Raw genomic sequence first — 14,189 nt, 5'->3', positions numbered from 1 at the left:
TCACCCGGTCACCCTTAGTTAGTGTCTACCTTCTGTAGCTTCAATATGAAGTCGGCAAGCAATATGGCGAAGCAACATTTCAGTAAAGCAATCTATGGTATCAACTAACATGACAATTAAAGCTTAACGCAAAAAGTTGCACATATGGTTTGCAAATATACATAGTACAGCAGCCCCGACCTTTTCGTTTTCGCTTTAACGCCCCTGAAACCCATCCTCAGACCCCCCAAACCCAACCCAACACTAAACACCAGACCCAGACCTAGATGCAATCATACATATTCATACAACCAAATAGAAGTCTCCGCGTGAGTGACTATAATACATCGCCAAACAAAATTTACAAAAGGAATATACAACTACGCTCTCCTGAGTTGCCTCACCGGCGTGGGTGGGTTTACATCCTCGAGTTTTGGCTCCAGCTCTTGCCCGAGTATTTCGGCCATGTCATTTTTCTGTTCTCGTAGGCGTTGGGTTTGACTTTCAGGGCCTCCGATACAGAGACAGGTTCTTCCATCGGAACCAGTCTCGGGTATGCTCTGTAAGGTAACACACTCTGCAATTCTCTCCTACTTAACGGCTTGTCTTTCTTCGGCGCTGCAGCTAGTTTGGCTTTCTGGACGTCTTTGACAATTTCTCGAAGTTCTGCGTCGTCGCTGACGATTTGGGCCTTGAGGAAGGGGATTGATTCTTGTGCTGACTCCTGAATACCCTGCATAATAGGTACTCGGGGAGTATACTCGATCTGATCTAGTCTGGGAGCATGCTTTGCATCCGGAACGATATCAGGATCTAGTCTTGCAATTTCTCCCTTCTCCAGAAGTGTGCTAATGTCGATACTTTCTCCAGGGGAAATAGGGGTTGGGTGGCTCGGCGTGATGCACTCCATGTCCACTTCTTTGCGCAACACATGGTCAATGTCCACAGCAGAGAAATAAGCACATGACTGAGGAAGGTCCTCAATGCCGACCTGCTGAGAGAACATGGCACGGGTCCACAGGTTGGCGACCTGCAGAGCAAGTGCAGTGCGGTATTTGTCCGTATCCTTGACTAGATAGCGAATTTCGTCGTGAACTGTGATAGCAAGCCGAGCATCAATGTTGAACCTGCGGATCAGGTAGTCCATGGAAACGATAAGCAGATGGAGGTAGTCAACACCTGATGATTGGATAGCCCAGTTGATTCTCGATGTTAGATAACCACCTTTGCTGATGTATCGTCCCATGAGAGCTTCAGTGATGCCAGCTCCCAATACTGGCGTCCTTGCCTTGTCTTGCTCAGCGAATTCTTCTAACTTGTTGAAGACAAATGACTCGGTGCCGCCTCTCCAAAAGGGTCGTTTGTAGAGCACCTTGCGGTTGGTCTTGGTGCCTTTAGTATTGGCATATAGTTTCGAAGCCGTCTCCAGTGTCTCCTTTTCCGACAGATTGGGGTTAAACTGCCGTAACAAAGTCGCTGCGAACTTCAGGCCAGCGCCATAGATCCGACCATAATTGAAAACTTTGGCATCGTTCCTGGTAATGCCAAGAATCGAAGCGGTTCGCGAATGAAGATCGGTGCCGGCAGCCTTTGTGCCTTCCAAGGTCATGAACCCAACAGCATTTCCGCCGTGAAGCTTGAAGGTTGCGTCGCCGACAAGGCTGGCAATCCAAAGCTCCTCCGAATCAACATCTGCTCCCACAAAGCAATAGCCTTCAGGCGCCTTCACCATTGCCTTGAGCTCAGAGCCCACTCGATTCTTCTTGGCATTACTAGCGGTAAGCCAGGTATTCTCCACTGCTCTGCGAGTTATAGTACCCATTGGGATGATTTGTGGTAAGATAAAGCCGTTAGTACTGGGCTTCTCGCCTTCGTGCCCAGTCTCAGCTTGCATGTCATGCGGAAGGTCCTCTTGATAGATAACCATTTGAGATTTGATGCGGTCCCTTGCACTGATCCAATAAGAACATGATGCGTTCATTTCCAAAGCCTCCTTAGCATATGAGTACTCGGAGGACAAAACGCCGCTCTCAAAGTAAGCCAGATAGCCCTTTGCCATTGGGTTCGCACAGCGAGCCGTCGGGCCATCCTTATGAGGGAGTTTGAAGTAGGTATGGGCATGGTCATCACGTAGATGGATCTCTTTCTCGTCGAACTTGCATTCGACCATTTGTTTGGCTGCATATTTCGAGGCTTCCGCTCGTGGTACGCGAAATGACCAACCATATTTGTCAGACCAGAATAGCGGGTGCCCGTCCCAAGCTAGTCTTAGTAACAGAGGAGCGATTCGCGTTCGAACAGTGATGTTGATAGGGGCATCGTTGGATTGAAAGAGGTCCTTGTACCACTTGGGCATACCCGGTTTCTTCTGCCTAGCTGCAGGTCTTGGGGGGTCGTGCTTCCGCTTGCCTTTGACCATTTTGATCTCTTGACCTGACCAGTCGAGTTGCTGCATCCAGGGGTCATTTGTGTACGCCTCAGGCTCGTCCTTGATCTCCAACGCCTTGTCAGTAAGACCAATAAGTCGTTCCTCAACGGCGTCATTGAGCTTGTGGTAGGTAGCTTCGGCATTGGTGATATACGCATCCCACGACTTATCAACAGGAAGAATAACGGACGAAAGGTGCCGGAGGGCTGCGAAACTGACAGGGTGTGGACAGGTCTCTAGAAAGTTGGGGAGAACAATCTGGTAAATACGATGAGTGACTGACACGTCGGCAGCGCAATAGTCCAGAAGCTGGTCTAGTCTCTCCAGGATCCTTTCCCGGTCCAATTCGCTGAAGTCGTCGCGAAGAGCTTTGTCAATCGAAATATTGAGGTGAAACTTGGCGACGTCACGGAGAGAGTTAACGGAACTTCGTTCAACCCAGAGCTCTTCTTCATCATGCATACCACTGGTCATCAATACCGCTAAATCATGGTCCGGAGTCTTGCTCGCAACTTGATCCCGTAGTTCTCGATTCTTTTTATGTCTCATCCAGGTAGGCCGCTGTTGAGAGCACATACCGTTTACAGCGACGTGGAGTGACATTGTGTCGAGAAAGGCATTTCGAGTCTGCTTGACACTATACTCCTCCAATACCCGCGCTCGGTCGAAGCCAACGTTGTGTCCAACAATAATTTTGGCCTTATTCGGGTCGCCTAATGGAATCAATTGTCGATCATTGGTGGTCTCCATTAGCAGCCACGGCGAAAGCCACGCATACCAGGCAGTCGGGCTGGAAGCGCAGGCCATCACAGCAAAGGGGCTGACTTTCCACATAACTTCCGTGTCAAACGACAACATCTCTTCATCAGGAGCATCGACTTTTTCGGCCTGACCATCGGGGTAATATTTCGTCCAACCGCTTTGATGTATCCATTTTCGAGGCTTTGGTGGTGGATTGGCGCGGGCGAACTCTTTTGCATATGCCAGATACGGTTCGGCGCAATCCAGTCCGAGTTTGTGAAAATGTTCGTCCAGTGTGCGCCCTTGGAGAGGGGGAAGATCGAAAGCTATGGGCTCGGATTTATCGGTATTCTTTCCAAGCAAGTCATGGCGCCTTAGATGGTCTCTCGATAACTCGACCAGTTCTTGTGGTGGAGGTTTGAGACCATCAGGGAAAATCTGATCAAATATGTGAGAGCTGAGTTGCTGGACGCCTATCTCGTTATATCGAGCTTCGGAGGGCACTGCTATAAAGTTAGTCTGGTAGGGTTGTGAATGATCCATCCTTTCTTACGTGCAAGTGTGCCCTTCGGGTTCGATTTGACGTTGTCGGCGGCAGCAGCCAGCCATCGGACACGAGCGCGCAAAGCATGACGACGAAAAGCGTGGTGTCGAGCAATTCGGATGAAGCTGGGCGTCGAACCGCGCAACGGCTGAGCAGCAGCCGATATGAGCATGCTTAGGTGCAGCACGATAGCATCACGGCTTCTGATACTGTAGTTGATCCGCTAGGATGTATCGGTAGTGTTTCGTCTAGATCCAGGCTGTGGTTTGATAGAAGCAAGAAATAGCCCTAGATGGAATTTGGCATTCGGATGAATCTTGACCAAATTAGTGAGGTGACACCCCTGTTAAGTGGATGACGCCGTGCATTCTTGGTGGGTCTTTTCCATGTGCTTCAGATAGGAGTGGGGAATGGGATGCAAAGGGTCTAGAGGGTCTAAAAAGATGGAGGGGCATGGTTTGAAGCAAGCTTGCGAGGTAGGGTTTGTAAAGGAAGAGATATGGCAGAATGCATGATAACCGATGGTGTCTTGAAGTACAAGGCAGTGGCCAAATCTTTTTGCATGTGGTGATTTGCTACAAACGTCGCACATCTTGCAATTTTCCTTAGGTACCTAGTAGTATGGCGTACGAAAAAGTTATGCATACTACTGGTTAGACTTTAATACTGGTTTTGATGTCCCTGAAGATACCTATGGGTGTTGTTGTACTGTATAAAAAGCACTTCAGAGGGCTTGTCTGCTAACAATGGGAGATATGAATCTCGTATGATGAATGCTTGGGTATCTTCACGCTGTCTTGTAGTTGAACGATGGAGTGGTAAAACTCACCAAGACCATCCACAACAGCTTGAAAATGTCCTTTCAACCTACCCTTGTGTTATCAAGATGAAAGCTTGTTAGCTTGAAAGTCAGGATATGAGACTAAACACTAGAGGGAATCCCCGTTCATCCCTCGAAGGAGTCCCCAGTTCAGCTAAAGGTTCCTGATGCTGGAAAGAGTTTTGGTGGCGCCTGGACTCGTGTATCCCACCCCACAAAGCAATGGAAATTGCCATGAATGCGATTTGCAACACAGAGCACCAGTATTCATTGAGTTGTGTTGAATGGAAACATCGACTTGAGCAAATTCTGGTATCACTCGCGCTTGAAATGTATCGTCGAGGCCTATTGCGATACGCATCATGCAGGGACCCGAACTTGTCCAAGGCAAACGCGAACGCCATCGTCCGAGTGATGGTGGAATGATGACACTGGAACAAAGCATGCATGTCCGAGTCTCGATATCTGATGATATCATCAGAGTCAGGTGCCTTTTGACTGTGGCTGTCAACAGTCAAATCGACTGCTGCTACGTGGAGGTTGTGTTGAGTGGACAAAGAGAGCGAATGATGTTTGTTTAGCTAAAGCCCATACTCTGTACCTAGACAACAGTGAATGAGGTGGGTAAGATAAGGTTAGGTACATACCTAGGGAGGATGCCAGACAGTAGGTAGGTGATAATCTAGGGTTGCTCAGCAGGCATGGATGTTTTCTGGTAATAAGAGGCTTCCTGCTGGCAGGGCCGAGACCCCTCGTTGGCTCACGGTCACTTCCATTCACATCAGCTCGGCTCAGCTCCCGCAGCCGGTCATTTGAGTTCGGTTGAGTTATTCTGTGTGTCTATATGGATGTTATTTATTTCTCATACTGTCTTTTGCCCGACATCCTTTTGGTGACCCCGACTTCTTTACCCTTCCATCATCTGCTGCATGGGATGTCCTTTGCGATACAAAGAGCCCTTGTTACTCTCCCTGCTCTTGATATATCGCGCGTCTTTGTGTCTTTGTATTGACCTGGGCTGTTTCATCCCTTCTTCCACTCTCAGTCAGCCAAGCTTCTAGTTTCAACTCACATCCGATTCGTACAGCCCGAGTCCAAGCTCAACCCAAGGCGGCCCGCCCAAAGCCAGGCCGGGTTCAGTGAGTGGGTGGTTTAAAGAGTGGTGCATCTCCACGCTATTTGTACCATTTCTCCCCTTCCCGTGACATTGACGCCCACCAACAATGGAGCAAGAATTCTTGTATTTGGATTCTCTACTCTCTTATATGTTGCAAGGTTAGAAATTCAAAACTCGTCTTCACTTCTCTACCTACTATTTTGGACACTGTTTCCTTTTCTTGCGTTGCCTTGCCTTGCGTTGCCTTTGTCTCTTCTTGCTTCTGCTACGCTCTGACCGAAGCCAATGTCCCCACGTATTCCACGGTAGCAAGTCAACTCCTGACGTTCCTTTGTAACCGATTGAAATAGGCAACGCGGACTTGTTTTTGAACTCGGCAAACGACTATTACTCTCCTCCGATCACAATCTCCATGTCAACCACCACGAGGATAGTGTCACCTCCTGATTTTGCTGGAGCTGGAGCTCCACACCCAAATACACAACCGCGTTCGCGTTCTCAGAGGACAATCGACTTGGAGATTGATGGAATCAGTGCCACTACCAGTGCCAGTGCCAGTGGCAGCAGCGGCAATCGCAGCAGCAGAAGCAACAGTGGTGGTGGTGCGAGCCGCTCCCACATTCGCCAGACAACAGCATCATCGTCTTTACCTCTACCGTACTTCTCTTTGCCACCATTGATTTCCAACTCTCGCCTCCGTACTTATCGAACTCCAAGCCCGTTGACAACCACCCAACGGCCGAGGCCCTCCCACTCCCCTCCACCCCAGAATATCCAAACATCACCTTGGGGAGAACCAGCGAGCGCATCATCAACACACATTGAGCTTCCGCCAATAGGTTCCTGGGAAAATGACCACCCCGAGTCTTTGCATAACGCCGATTTAGAGAACCCACTCCTTGCTTCCGAAATCGAAGATAATTTCCTCGCCGACCTTGCTGATGGTGATTTTTCGTCGCCCTCATCGTACCCACCGTTCACGAACCCCGATTCACGGCCGAGTCAGTACCATAGCGTAAGCCTTCAATCAACCGTTCAGGCTTCCACGCCGCATCGTGCATTCCGCAACACCGCCGCATCCACCAACGCCACTACAAATACAACGGCCACTGCTGCTCCACGAGAATTATCGTCCACCAACTGCATCCTCCACCCTTTCGGCCCTGAGCGAACAACAACCCAGCTCTCCTCGGCTAGCAACTCTACTGGCGAATCTCAAGCATCACTGCCTGTTTTCGACTCCCTCGATGAGAACGACCTCTTCTTTGACAGCCCCGCAAGCTCCTTCTCCGAAGCTATGCCGCCCACAACTCGGCGGAGTACCACAGCCGCGGCTGCTCGAACTGGTTCAGCGCACGCGAGTAAGCGACGACGAACATCGACGACTGCTGCGCCCGCGGCCCCCTCGCGGCCCACGTCGAGACAGAAAAAGTCACCCGCAACTAGAAAAGACATGGATGTTGAAGAGCCATTCGGCACAAGCCCTACTCGTTCCCCCATCGACATTGAAGCCAAGCCCGAATTCGATACCATCGATCTGACCGAGACCAACGAAGTGTTCGAGGAAGTCCGGAAGCCAGAAAAGGATGATCGCGTCAAGCTTGCTGCCTTTCAATGTGTCATCTGTATGGACGACTGCTCCAACCTGACAGTCACACATTGTGGTGAGTAATTTCGCTTCTGGTGTTGAAGAAGACTCATGTAAGATCCTAACATAGCCCCAGGTCATCTATATTGCGCTTCTTGCTTGCACCAGTCTCTTCATGTCGACGTCACCAAAGGAAAGTGTCCCATGTGCCGTCAAAAACTTGACATGAAGCCTCGAGAGAGCTATAACAGCAAGACCAAGGGATACTGGCCCCTTGAACTGAAGCTCATGACTGCCACACGGAAAGGAAAGCGCAAGGCCAATACGCTGTCTTGATGTGATCGACAAACATCTACAATGGGCTAATGCTGCGATTCTCTGAACTCATGGCGCAGTTGAGCACTTGGTTCAGAGGTTGATGGCTGGCTCTAATGTACCGTCGTTGTTGCTCCGTGGCTCTCCGTTTAATCGAAACCCGTGGATACTTGGAACTCGTCACAGGTACGGGACTGTGCTAACCGCCACATGCCCTCATGGCTTATATAGTGTTTTCTTCTTTAACGTTACGGCGGGCGGGTCACTTTGGGGCGTCAGATAAAGATACCCAGCATTTACATGGATAAGGAGAACATAGGACTGCATTGATTTAATACGCGACTACGGTTGTTGCGTCGCTCAGGAAATGGCGCACTCGGAGTAACTAGGTTGGTGAGGGATATACGTATCGTGCCGTACCCATGGAAAGGACACAGAGACTCATCCATAGGATTAACCATTTGGTGTTTAGGCAACAGTATATGGCGCATAGACTTTAGACCTCTGATGCAATTTGATTTGCTTTGTGCCGACCTCAAGTGTCGAATATTTGAGGCAGTGATTATGAACCGACTTGTGAGATGTCAGAGTATGCGCAATTCATTTGTTCAAAGCATATCCATCCTACCATGCGCTTAGACTGACAACAGGTAAAATCAACAGGGAGGTCGCTTTTCATGTCTTGTCCTGGTACTAACGTGATTGATTATCTCACCAATACAGACTAAACCACACTCAACGCATATTCCATTCCACGCTATCCTGTCAACGCCGCCTAAGTCTACAGCTTATATCCCATCTCGACACACATTCCTTTATGTCATCGCAAATTATAACTAGGGCGTCTCTCCTTCTCTCAGACTGGCTTAGTGGAAGAGACCGTGGCTCTGCTGCTTTGGCTCAGGAAGGACTTCATTCTCGAACTGCAAGTTTGTTAGTTGCTTGGTTGTGTATCTCAGGGAGTGAGCAAGCGTTACCTCAAGGAACCGTGTCGCTGCGATGATAACCATTAGCCCTTCAGCCAACTCCTCAATATTTTGATCCAGGCCCTCATCCGCGTTGCCGCTTCCGATACCCGCGCTTCGTTTAAGGGTATGGGTGACGAGCATCCGATGCTCTGTGAGGAACTTGCGACCCTGCACCACGTTGTGGCTACCGCGAGAGACAAGGGCGGCACCGATAATGCGCACGACTTGGGCAAGAAGGCCATAGTGTTGCTCAAGAGCACGAGGGTTGGTGTTGTTTATTTGAAGCTCGGGATCTGCTCCGAAGAGACCTGAATCCTCAAGTGACCGGAAAAGGTTGGAATGGATGATGTACTTGGCCCCAGATCGTGTCTGCGCAAGCTCAAGGAGTAAAGCAAGACGAGCATTCTGGTAATTCTGCTGCTCAGAGGTGCCTGAAAGAAAGAGTCAGCAGTAGTTTCGGCAAGGAAGCAAACAAAAACGTACCTGATGTGAAGACTTCATGCCACTCTTGCATGATATTTCGCAAAGAATCCACCATGACACCAATGAAATTGAGTCGGTTGAGAGTCTCCACGACATGGTCATCACTCTCCTGACGACCTAGGCTGACGAGAGCGTTGAGTAGGATCAATGCCGCTGTCTGGCATTGAGCTTCACCACCGTAGGCATCATCGCAGATAACATTTATCAAGCGCTCACCATACACTTGGATCGTCTTGATAGTCTTAGGACGATTCGAGATCAGAGATCCTTGATCAGCCATGCCAGTCAGGTAGCGGTAGCAGATACCATAGTAAACGGATCTCAACTCTGGGGTTCCAGCCCACTTGCCGATGGCTTGCAAGCAGATCTGGAAAAGTTGAAAGAGTTTGTCACTCACGAGATTACCAATGGCTGAGCCTTGCTTGTCGTCTGCTGACGCTGAGAGGTCAAGCTTGAAGAGTAAGACCTTGGCCAGCCGGGCAAGCTCGAAAGCCTCATCTGGCCGTTCAGAAGCAAATGCTTCTAAGCTGGGTAGAATCGATTGTAGGGCCTGGAGGAAGAAAGAGGTTTGTGCTGAACCCTTGAAGTCGTTCGACTCGATCATAACGAGTAAAAGTTTCGTCCATGTCTTCAGCACCTTGAGGCTCTGTGTAGTGAGCTGCTTCTGTCGATTTGAAGAAATAAGATATTCTATTATCATGCCCTCTTCGCGTTCGATAGCAGCTAGATCCTGAGCTGCAACCAATGCTCCCGATCCTTGAGCTTCACCTCGTTTCAGAAGCAGAACTTCTTTAACACGCTCGAGATTGTAGATTGGGTTGGAGTCCGCGTCGTTCTCTAGACAGGCTGAGAGATCGATATTTTTATAGTATTGAAGAGGGGGCAATGGGATCTCCCAAACGCCCTCTGGGAGGAGGAAGTCATAGAGGTCGAAAATAGTTGGAATCGGTATAGGTGTGTTTCCCTCTCCAATAATCTGACCATTTAGTGCCTCAAAGATGCGGCGCTTCACGCTGGGCATACGGTTCTGAGCTATGCTACAAAGCTCCATAGCAATGTATTCCAAGCCCATACTTCGGAGAGACAAGAAGTCGATTAAAGCCACAGCACCATCTGTCACAGGGAACTGCATCATGGCGACATTCTCACCTTCCCAGGGGAGATCAGGATTGATGACTGTTTCGCGCAACAAAAGGTGGAAGAGGATCTCATTCTCACGAAGTTCCTCGACCACAACAGGTGCAGATAGGGGCGAACTCCAAAGGATGTGTAGAATGCGCATCACACGTGATTTGATAGCGATGAGCCACTGTCGCATTCCTTGGGCATCGCCAGAGGGAGCCTCCAGGAGTAGTCTTAACAAGGTGTGGAAGAGAGAAGTTCTCGACGCGAAAGCGCCCTTAACATCCACGGACAGAGAGTCAATGCCGCACTTGAAGCCGAGAAGCAAGTGTGCAATCGTCGGCTTGCGGGGCGTCTCTTGTAGGCATTGATATAGGAAGTCGAGGATGTAAATTTTGGTGACATAAGCTGGGGAGTCTGCCTCACGCCCAATTTCGAGAGGGGTTATCAATTCCGAGACAAATGATCGGGATATGGCTTCGTGTTCACCGTTTGCCTCCAAGGCCACAATAGCCTTGTTACGGTGCATTTGACGATTAGAGCCTGACCAGACAGCAGTAATTTTCGACGAAGAAGACATCTTCTCGAGCAACTTTAGGCATGCAAGAGTAAGGTCTGGGTGTCCGATGCCACAGTAGTTGCCCAGGTCAACAACAAGATTCAATCGAGTTACCAGGCCATCTTCAAATGAGGCAAATGCGGCGTTCGATACAGGAGGCCGGCGCTGGTTTGACTGGAGTTTGATGATGGGCCGAACAAGCTCGAGATAGGTGGCTTGGAGGTCAAGGACCTTGCTAATAACCTCGACGGCACGTAAGATGCCAAGAATAAGGGGCGAGTCCGGTGCAGCATTCCCAACATCTACGGGCTCTTGATGGATTGTGTTGAATAGAGCAGCCATGACTTTGTCGTTAAACATCCATTCCATCACTCTGGCAAAAGGATGCATGCGGACATAGGTTGCCAGGTCGGTAGTTGCGATGACTCCATCGACGTTGATGTTTGTTTCATTAGCCATGATAATAAGATCTTCGTTGAATGTGTTGAGGCAGACCAAGATAAACTCTAGGCAGCTAAGGCGAAGAACGCGAGTTTGGTTCACATCTTGAAGGTCATTTGCCTTGGTAGCAAAAACCAGTCCCATCACGAAGTCGACATAAACCTCAATACCAGGCATACGGGAAGCTGAACCGAGATTCTCAGGGAACGGCAATCCGTCATTGAGGGGACTGCTATCGATGGCTGGAGATATAAGAGAAAGTAGGAGTTGAATAAAAGACTCGGGGTCCTCAAAACCACTGCTAATCTCGTCAAAGATACGGTCCATAGAGACAGTTGGTGATTGCTGAGCTTGGCGAGTGATTGGATGAGAAGCGTACCCTCCTGTAATCCAGGTATCGAGGCAATTCCACATAAGAATGCCCTCCTGAAGCGACTTTCGTGCCATCAAAGCACGGAGAGCCATAAAGGTACAGCCGCGTAAACGTGGGGGGATAGGACTGCTTGCGAGTTCATACAATGTTTCAACCAGGCTATAGTTGGGATTGTGAAGGAGAAACTGTCTGGTTATCTCGCTTTCGCTGGCCAGCTTTGACATTAATCGAAGGTAGCATTCAAGCATCATGGCCGATTCTGGCTCGGTCTCTGCTTGATCACTGCTCATCTTTTCATTTCGATAACGAATTGTCTGGGGCGGTGTTGGCTTCTGCCGTATCTTGGCAGAGAAGAAGTCTAGCTCCCTGAAGATTTGTGCCCATGTTAAAGACTGCGATTTTCTCATCTTCCCGGATGAATGATGGCCCTCATCCATCAAGAATTCGTGTGCGGCAGAAGCGCACTCCTCATTTTCCGAAATAGCCTGAAGCATCTCGCAGAAAGCTGTTACCAGAGGTGTTGACGCTCTACGAGAAGCCCAATGCATGAAGCCAGCCAGGTTACTGTCTGGATCGGACCAAAAATTCATAGCAGCATCGGGTCGGCCCTCATAAGCGTACGCAATGACCAACAAGAATCTTTCGAGATCGAGATCCTGCTCGTGAGTCTGGCTGGATTGGCGTTGCTCATCCTCCTCCACACGAAGCTTTCGTAGGACGTCGGGAAGGTTAGAGATAAAGCCATCGACAAACACTTCAAGCTGGAGCATCAGTGTCAATTGGAAGAAGTCTGCGAACGGAATCGCATCTGGTGCTAGTGCGGGGGACTTTCGCTGAAGCCATTTGCGCATGCCTGCTCTCACAGGATCGTGCCAATCAGGAGACTTAACATCAGCAGCGATGGAGAGAAGAAAGTCAAACGATCCATCCTTCAAAGACTCCAGGAAAGCTTTTGATCGTTGTCGATCCTCCTCATCCAGGTCGGTGTTGGGGGGGATTGCAGCCTCCGGAGGATCATCCACGTAAAAACCACTATACTCGGCGAGCCACCATGCACGAAAAGCAGCCTGTAGCTGAGATAAAGGCCACAGAGGACTGTCCGCAGGAAAGAGTTTCCCATTCAGCTCACGAGCCTTGATGAGGTCATATCCTCCTTCCGCAGACCCGAACACCGAAATGTACGCCCCGATTGATGGTATAAGGTGGACCAGCAGAGCATCATACCGATCAACTTTCTGGAGAACCGAAACGAAGTCAAGAAAGTCTTGTGTTGACCCTTGTCTCATTTCAATACTCCGGCAGAGGATGACACCTAGTAGTTCGTGTTGTTGCATTAAGCTGACTCTGGAGAACTCGATAGTCTCCATTTGTTCAGAGATACCCCCTGTCGTAGTTTGGCCAAGAGTTTGGGCAGCAGCGATCTTGTCTCCTATCTTCTGAAGCCAGGCCTTAATCTCCTTCATGGAAGCCATGCACCTAGGTACTATCCGTTTTGTAGCATCTGCCCCCATGCTTGGCTGAAGCAAACGCTCAGCCACGTAGAGCTTGACGCTCTCAAGAGCTTCGGTGTCGGCAAGATCATCGTCGAGGCCTTCTAGCTCGAGAAGAAGTCTAACAATGTCCAAAACGTATTTGCGCTGCTGGTGGAATCGTATAATGGCACATTCGAGAAGGGATCGGCCCAGCGTGTCGGGGTCCTCTTGGGATTCAAGCAAACAGCGGGTAGATTCGAGCTCGTCAAGTTCTACCTCGTCAGAAAAGGTGAGAACATCTTGCTGGAAGTTGTCGTTTATTGAGTATTCGTCACCGTCAATGACAACTTTGCCTATGCAATCAGTTAGATGAGAGAGAACATTGAGTTGCGCCAACAAACTCCTTACCAGACTTGACAGCATTTCTATTGTCCCCTTTCCTTGCTGGTTTATCCCATAGCTTTCCTAATTCTGTTTCAAAGACCTGGACTAGAAATTCGTTGCCCAGGGCCTCTGCGCCCTCAACGCGACCTTCGCGTAATGATAGAAGCCCTTGATGGAAAGCTTGGAGGGCATCTAAAGCGGTGATCTCGGCCATTTTTATGGTTCAATACTGTCGCATGTTGATGAAAAAGGCGACAGCGAGTGTAGAATACAAGCTGCGAGATTTGCACCGTGGTGCGTAACGTGTCGCAAATGTTGAATCTTTTTGTCGATGGTTGTTAGTGGTCGCGGTTTTGAGATTCTTCACTTTGAGACTTGTTGACTTCCCCAGTAGGTGAGCTCATCGAGCTATTTGATTGGTTAGTATCTTAGTGGTTTAGGCGGTGAGAAGCTTTCTGCCGCCTGAAAGCTCTAGGAGCTCTCAGCGCAGGTATGCCGGAAAAAATTGGCACGCTTTAGGCCCTGCAATCGTCTCTCAATGATTTATTATCTAAAGTAAGAACAGCGACAAAGTCAACATTAGAAAATCATATTGTCATTTTAGAAGTTAAAGATAGGAATGATGTATTTTAGTTGTCTTGCCACTAAGAAATCAAACGAACAGCTCTGGATGAGCATAGAGCCTTTCTAAACCATGACCCCTCTAGCAAAGGTAAGTCGACACCTATAAAGCGTTCATGGGTATGATGCTGAGGGGTGCCTATTTTCTGTAGCTGCAGCTTATTCCGCGTTCAAGGAAGCGCTCCTGTTTTGCAATCTTTTTGCGATTCTTCTCCGAATAGTCATTCACTACTT

At 49.2% G+C, this 14,189-nt stretch overlaps 3 protein-coding genes across 3 annotated transcripts; 1 reads left to right on the top strand and 2 right to left on the bottom strand.

Moving 5' to 3' along the window:
* Positions 1-397: 397 nt before the first annotated feature.
* On the bottom strand, positions 398-3,864 carry FPRO_10735 (putative DNA polymerase gamma; the record flags this gene model as incomplete). Its single annotated transcript, XM_031231731.1, has 2 exons — positions 398-3,651; positions 3,702-3,864. 2 exons carry the CDS (start codon positions 3,862-3,864, stop codon positions 398-400), a joined length of 3,417 nt encoding a protein of 1,138 aa, XP_031081738.1.
* Positions 3,865-6,041: 2,177 nt separating this feature from the next.
* Positions 6,042-7,553, top strand: FPRO_10734 (uncharacterized protein; the record flags this gene model as incomplete). Its single annotated transcript, XM_031231730.1, has 2 exons — positions 6,042-7,293; positions 7,354-7,553. The coding sequence occupies 2 exons, from the start codon at positions 6,042-6,044 to the stop codon at positions 7,551-7,553; spliced, it is 1,452 nt and encodes a 483-aa protein (XP_031081737.1).
* An 845-nt stretch (positions 7,554-8,398) lies between these two features.
* Positions 8,399-13,548, bottom strand: FPRO_10733 (uncharacterized protein; the record flags this gene model as incomplete). Its single annotated transcript, XM_031231729.1, has 4 exons — positions 8,399-8,455; positions 8,510-8,931; positions 8,984-13,303; positions 13,359-13,548. 4 exons carry the CDS (start codon positions 13,546-13,548, stop codon positions 8,399-8,401), a joined length of 4,989 nt encoding a protein of 1,662 aa, XP_031081736.1.
* Between the last annotated feature and the right edge of the window lie 641 nt (positions 13,549-14,189).

Source organism: Fusarium proliferatum (genome assembly GCF_900067095.1).
Source record: "Fusarium proliferatum ET1 genome assembly, contig: FPRO_scaffold005, whole genome shotgun sequence".
NCBI classification, from domain to species: domain Eukaryota; kingdom Fungi; phylum Ascomycota; class Sordariomycetes; order Hypocreales; family Nectriaceae; genus Fusarium; species Fusarium proliferatum.
Note: the sequence above shows the minus strand (reverse complement) of the source record. Positions and strands in the feature narration are given on the sequence as shown.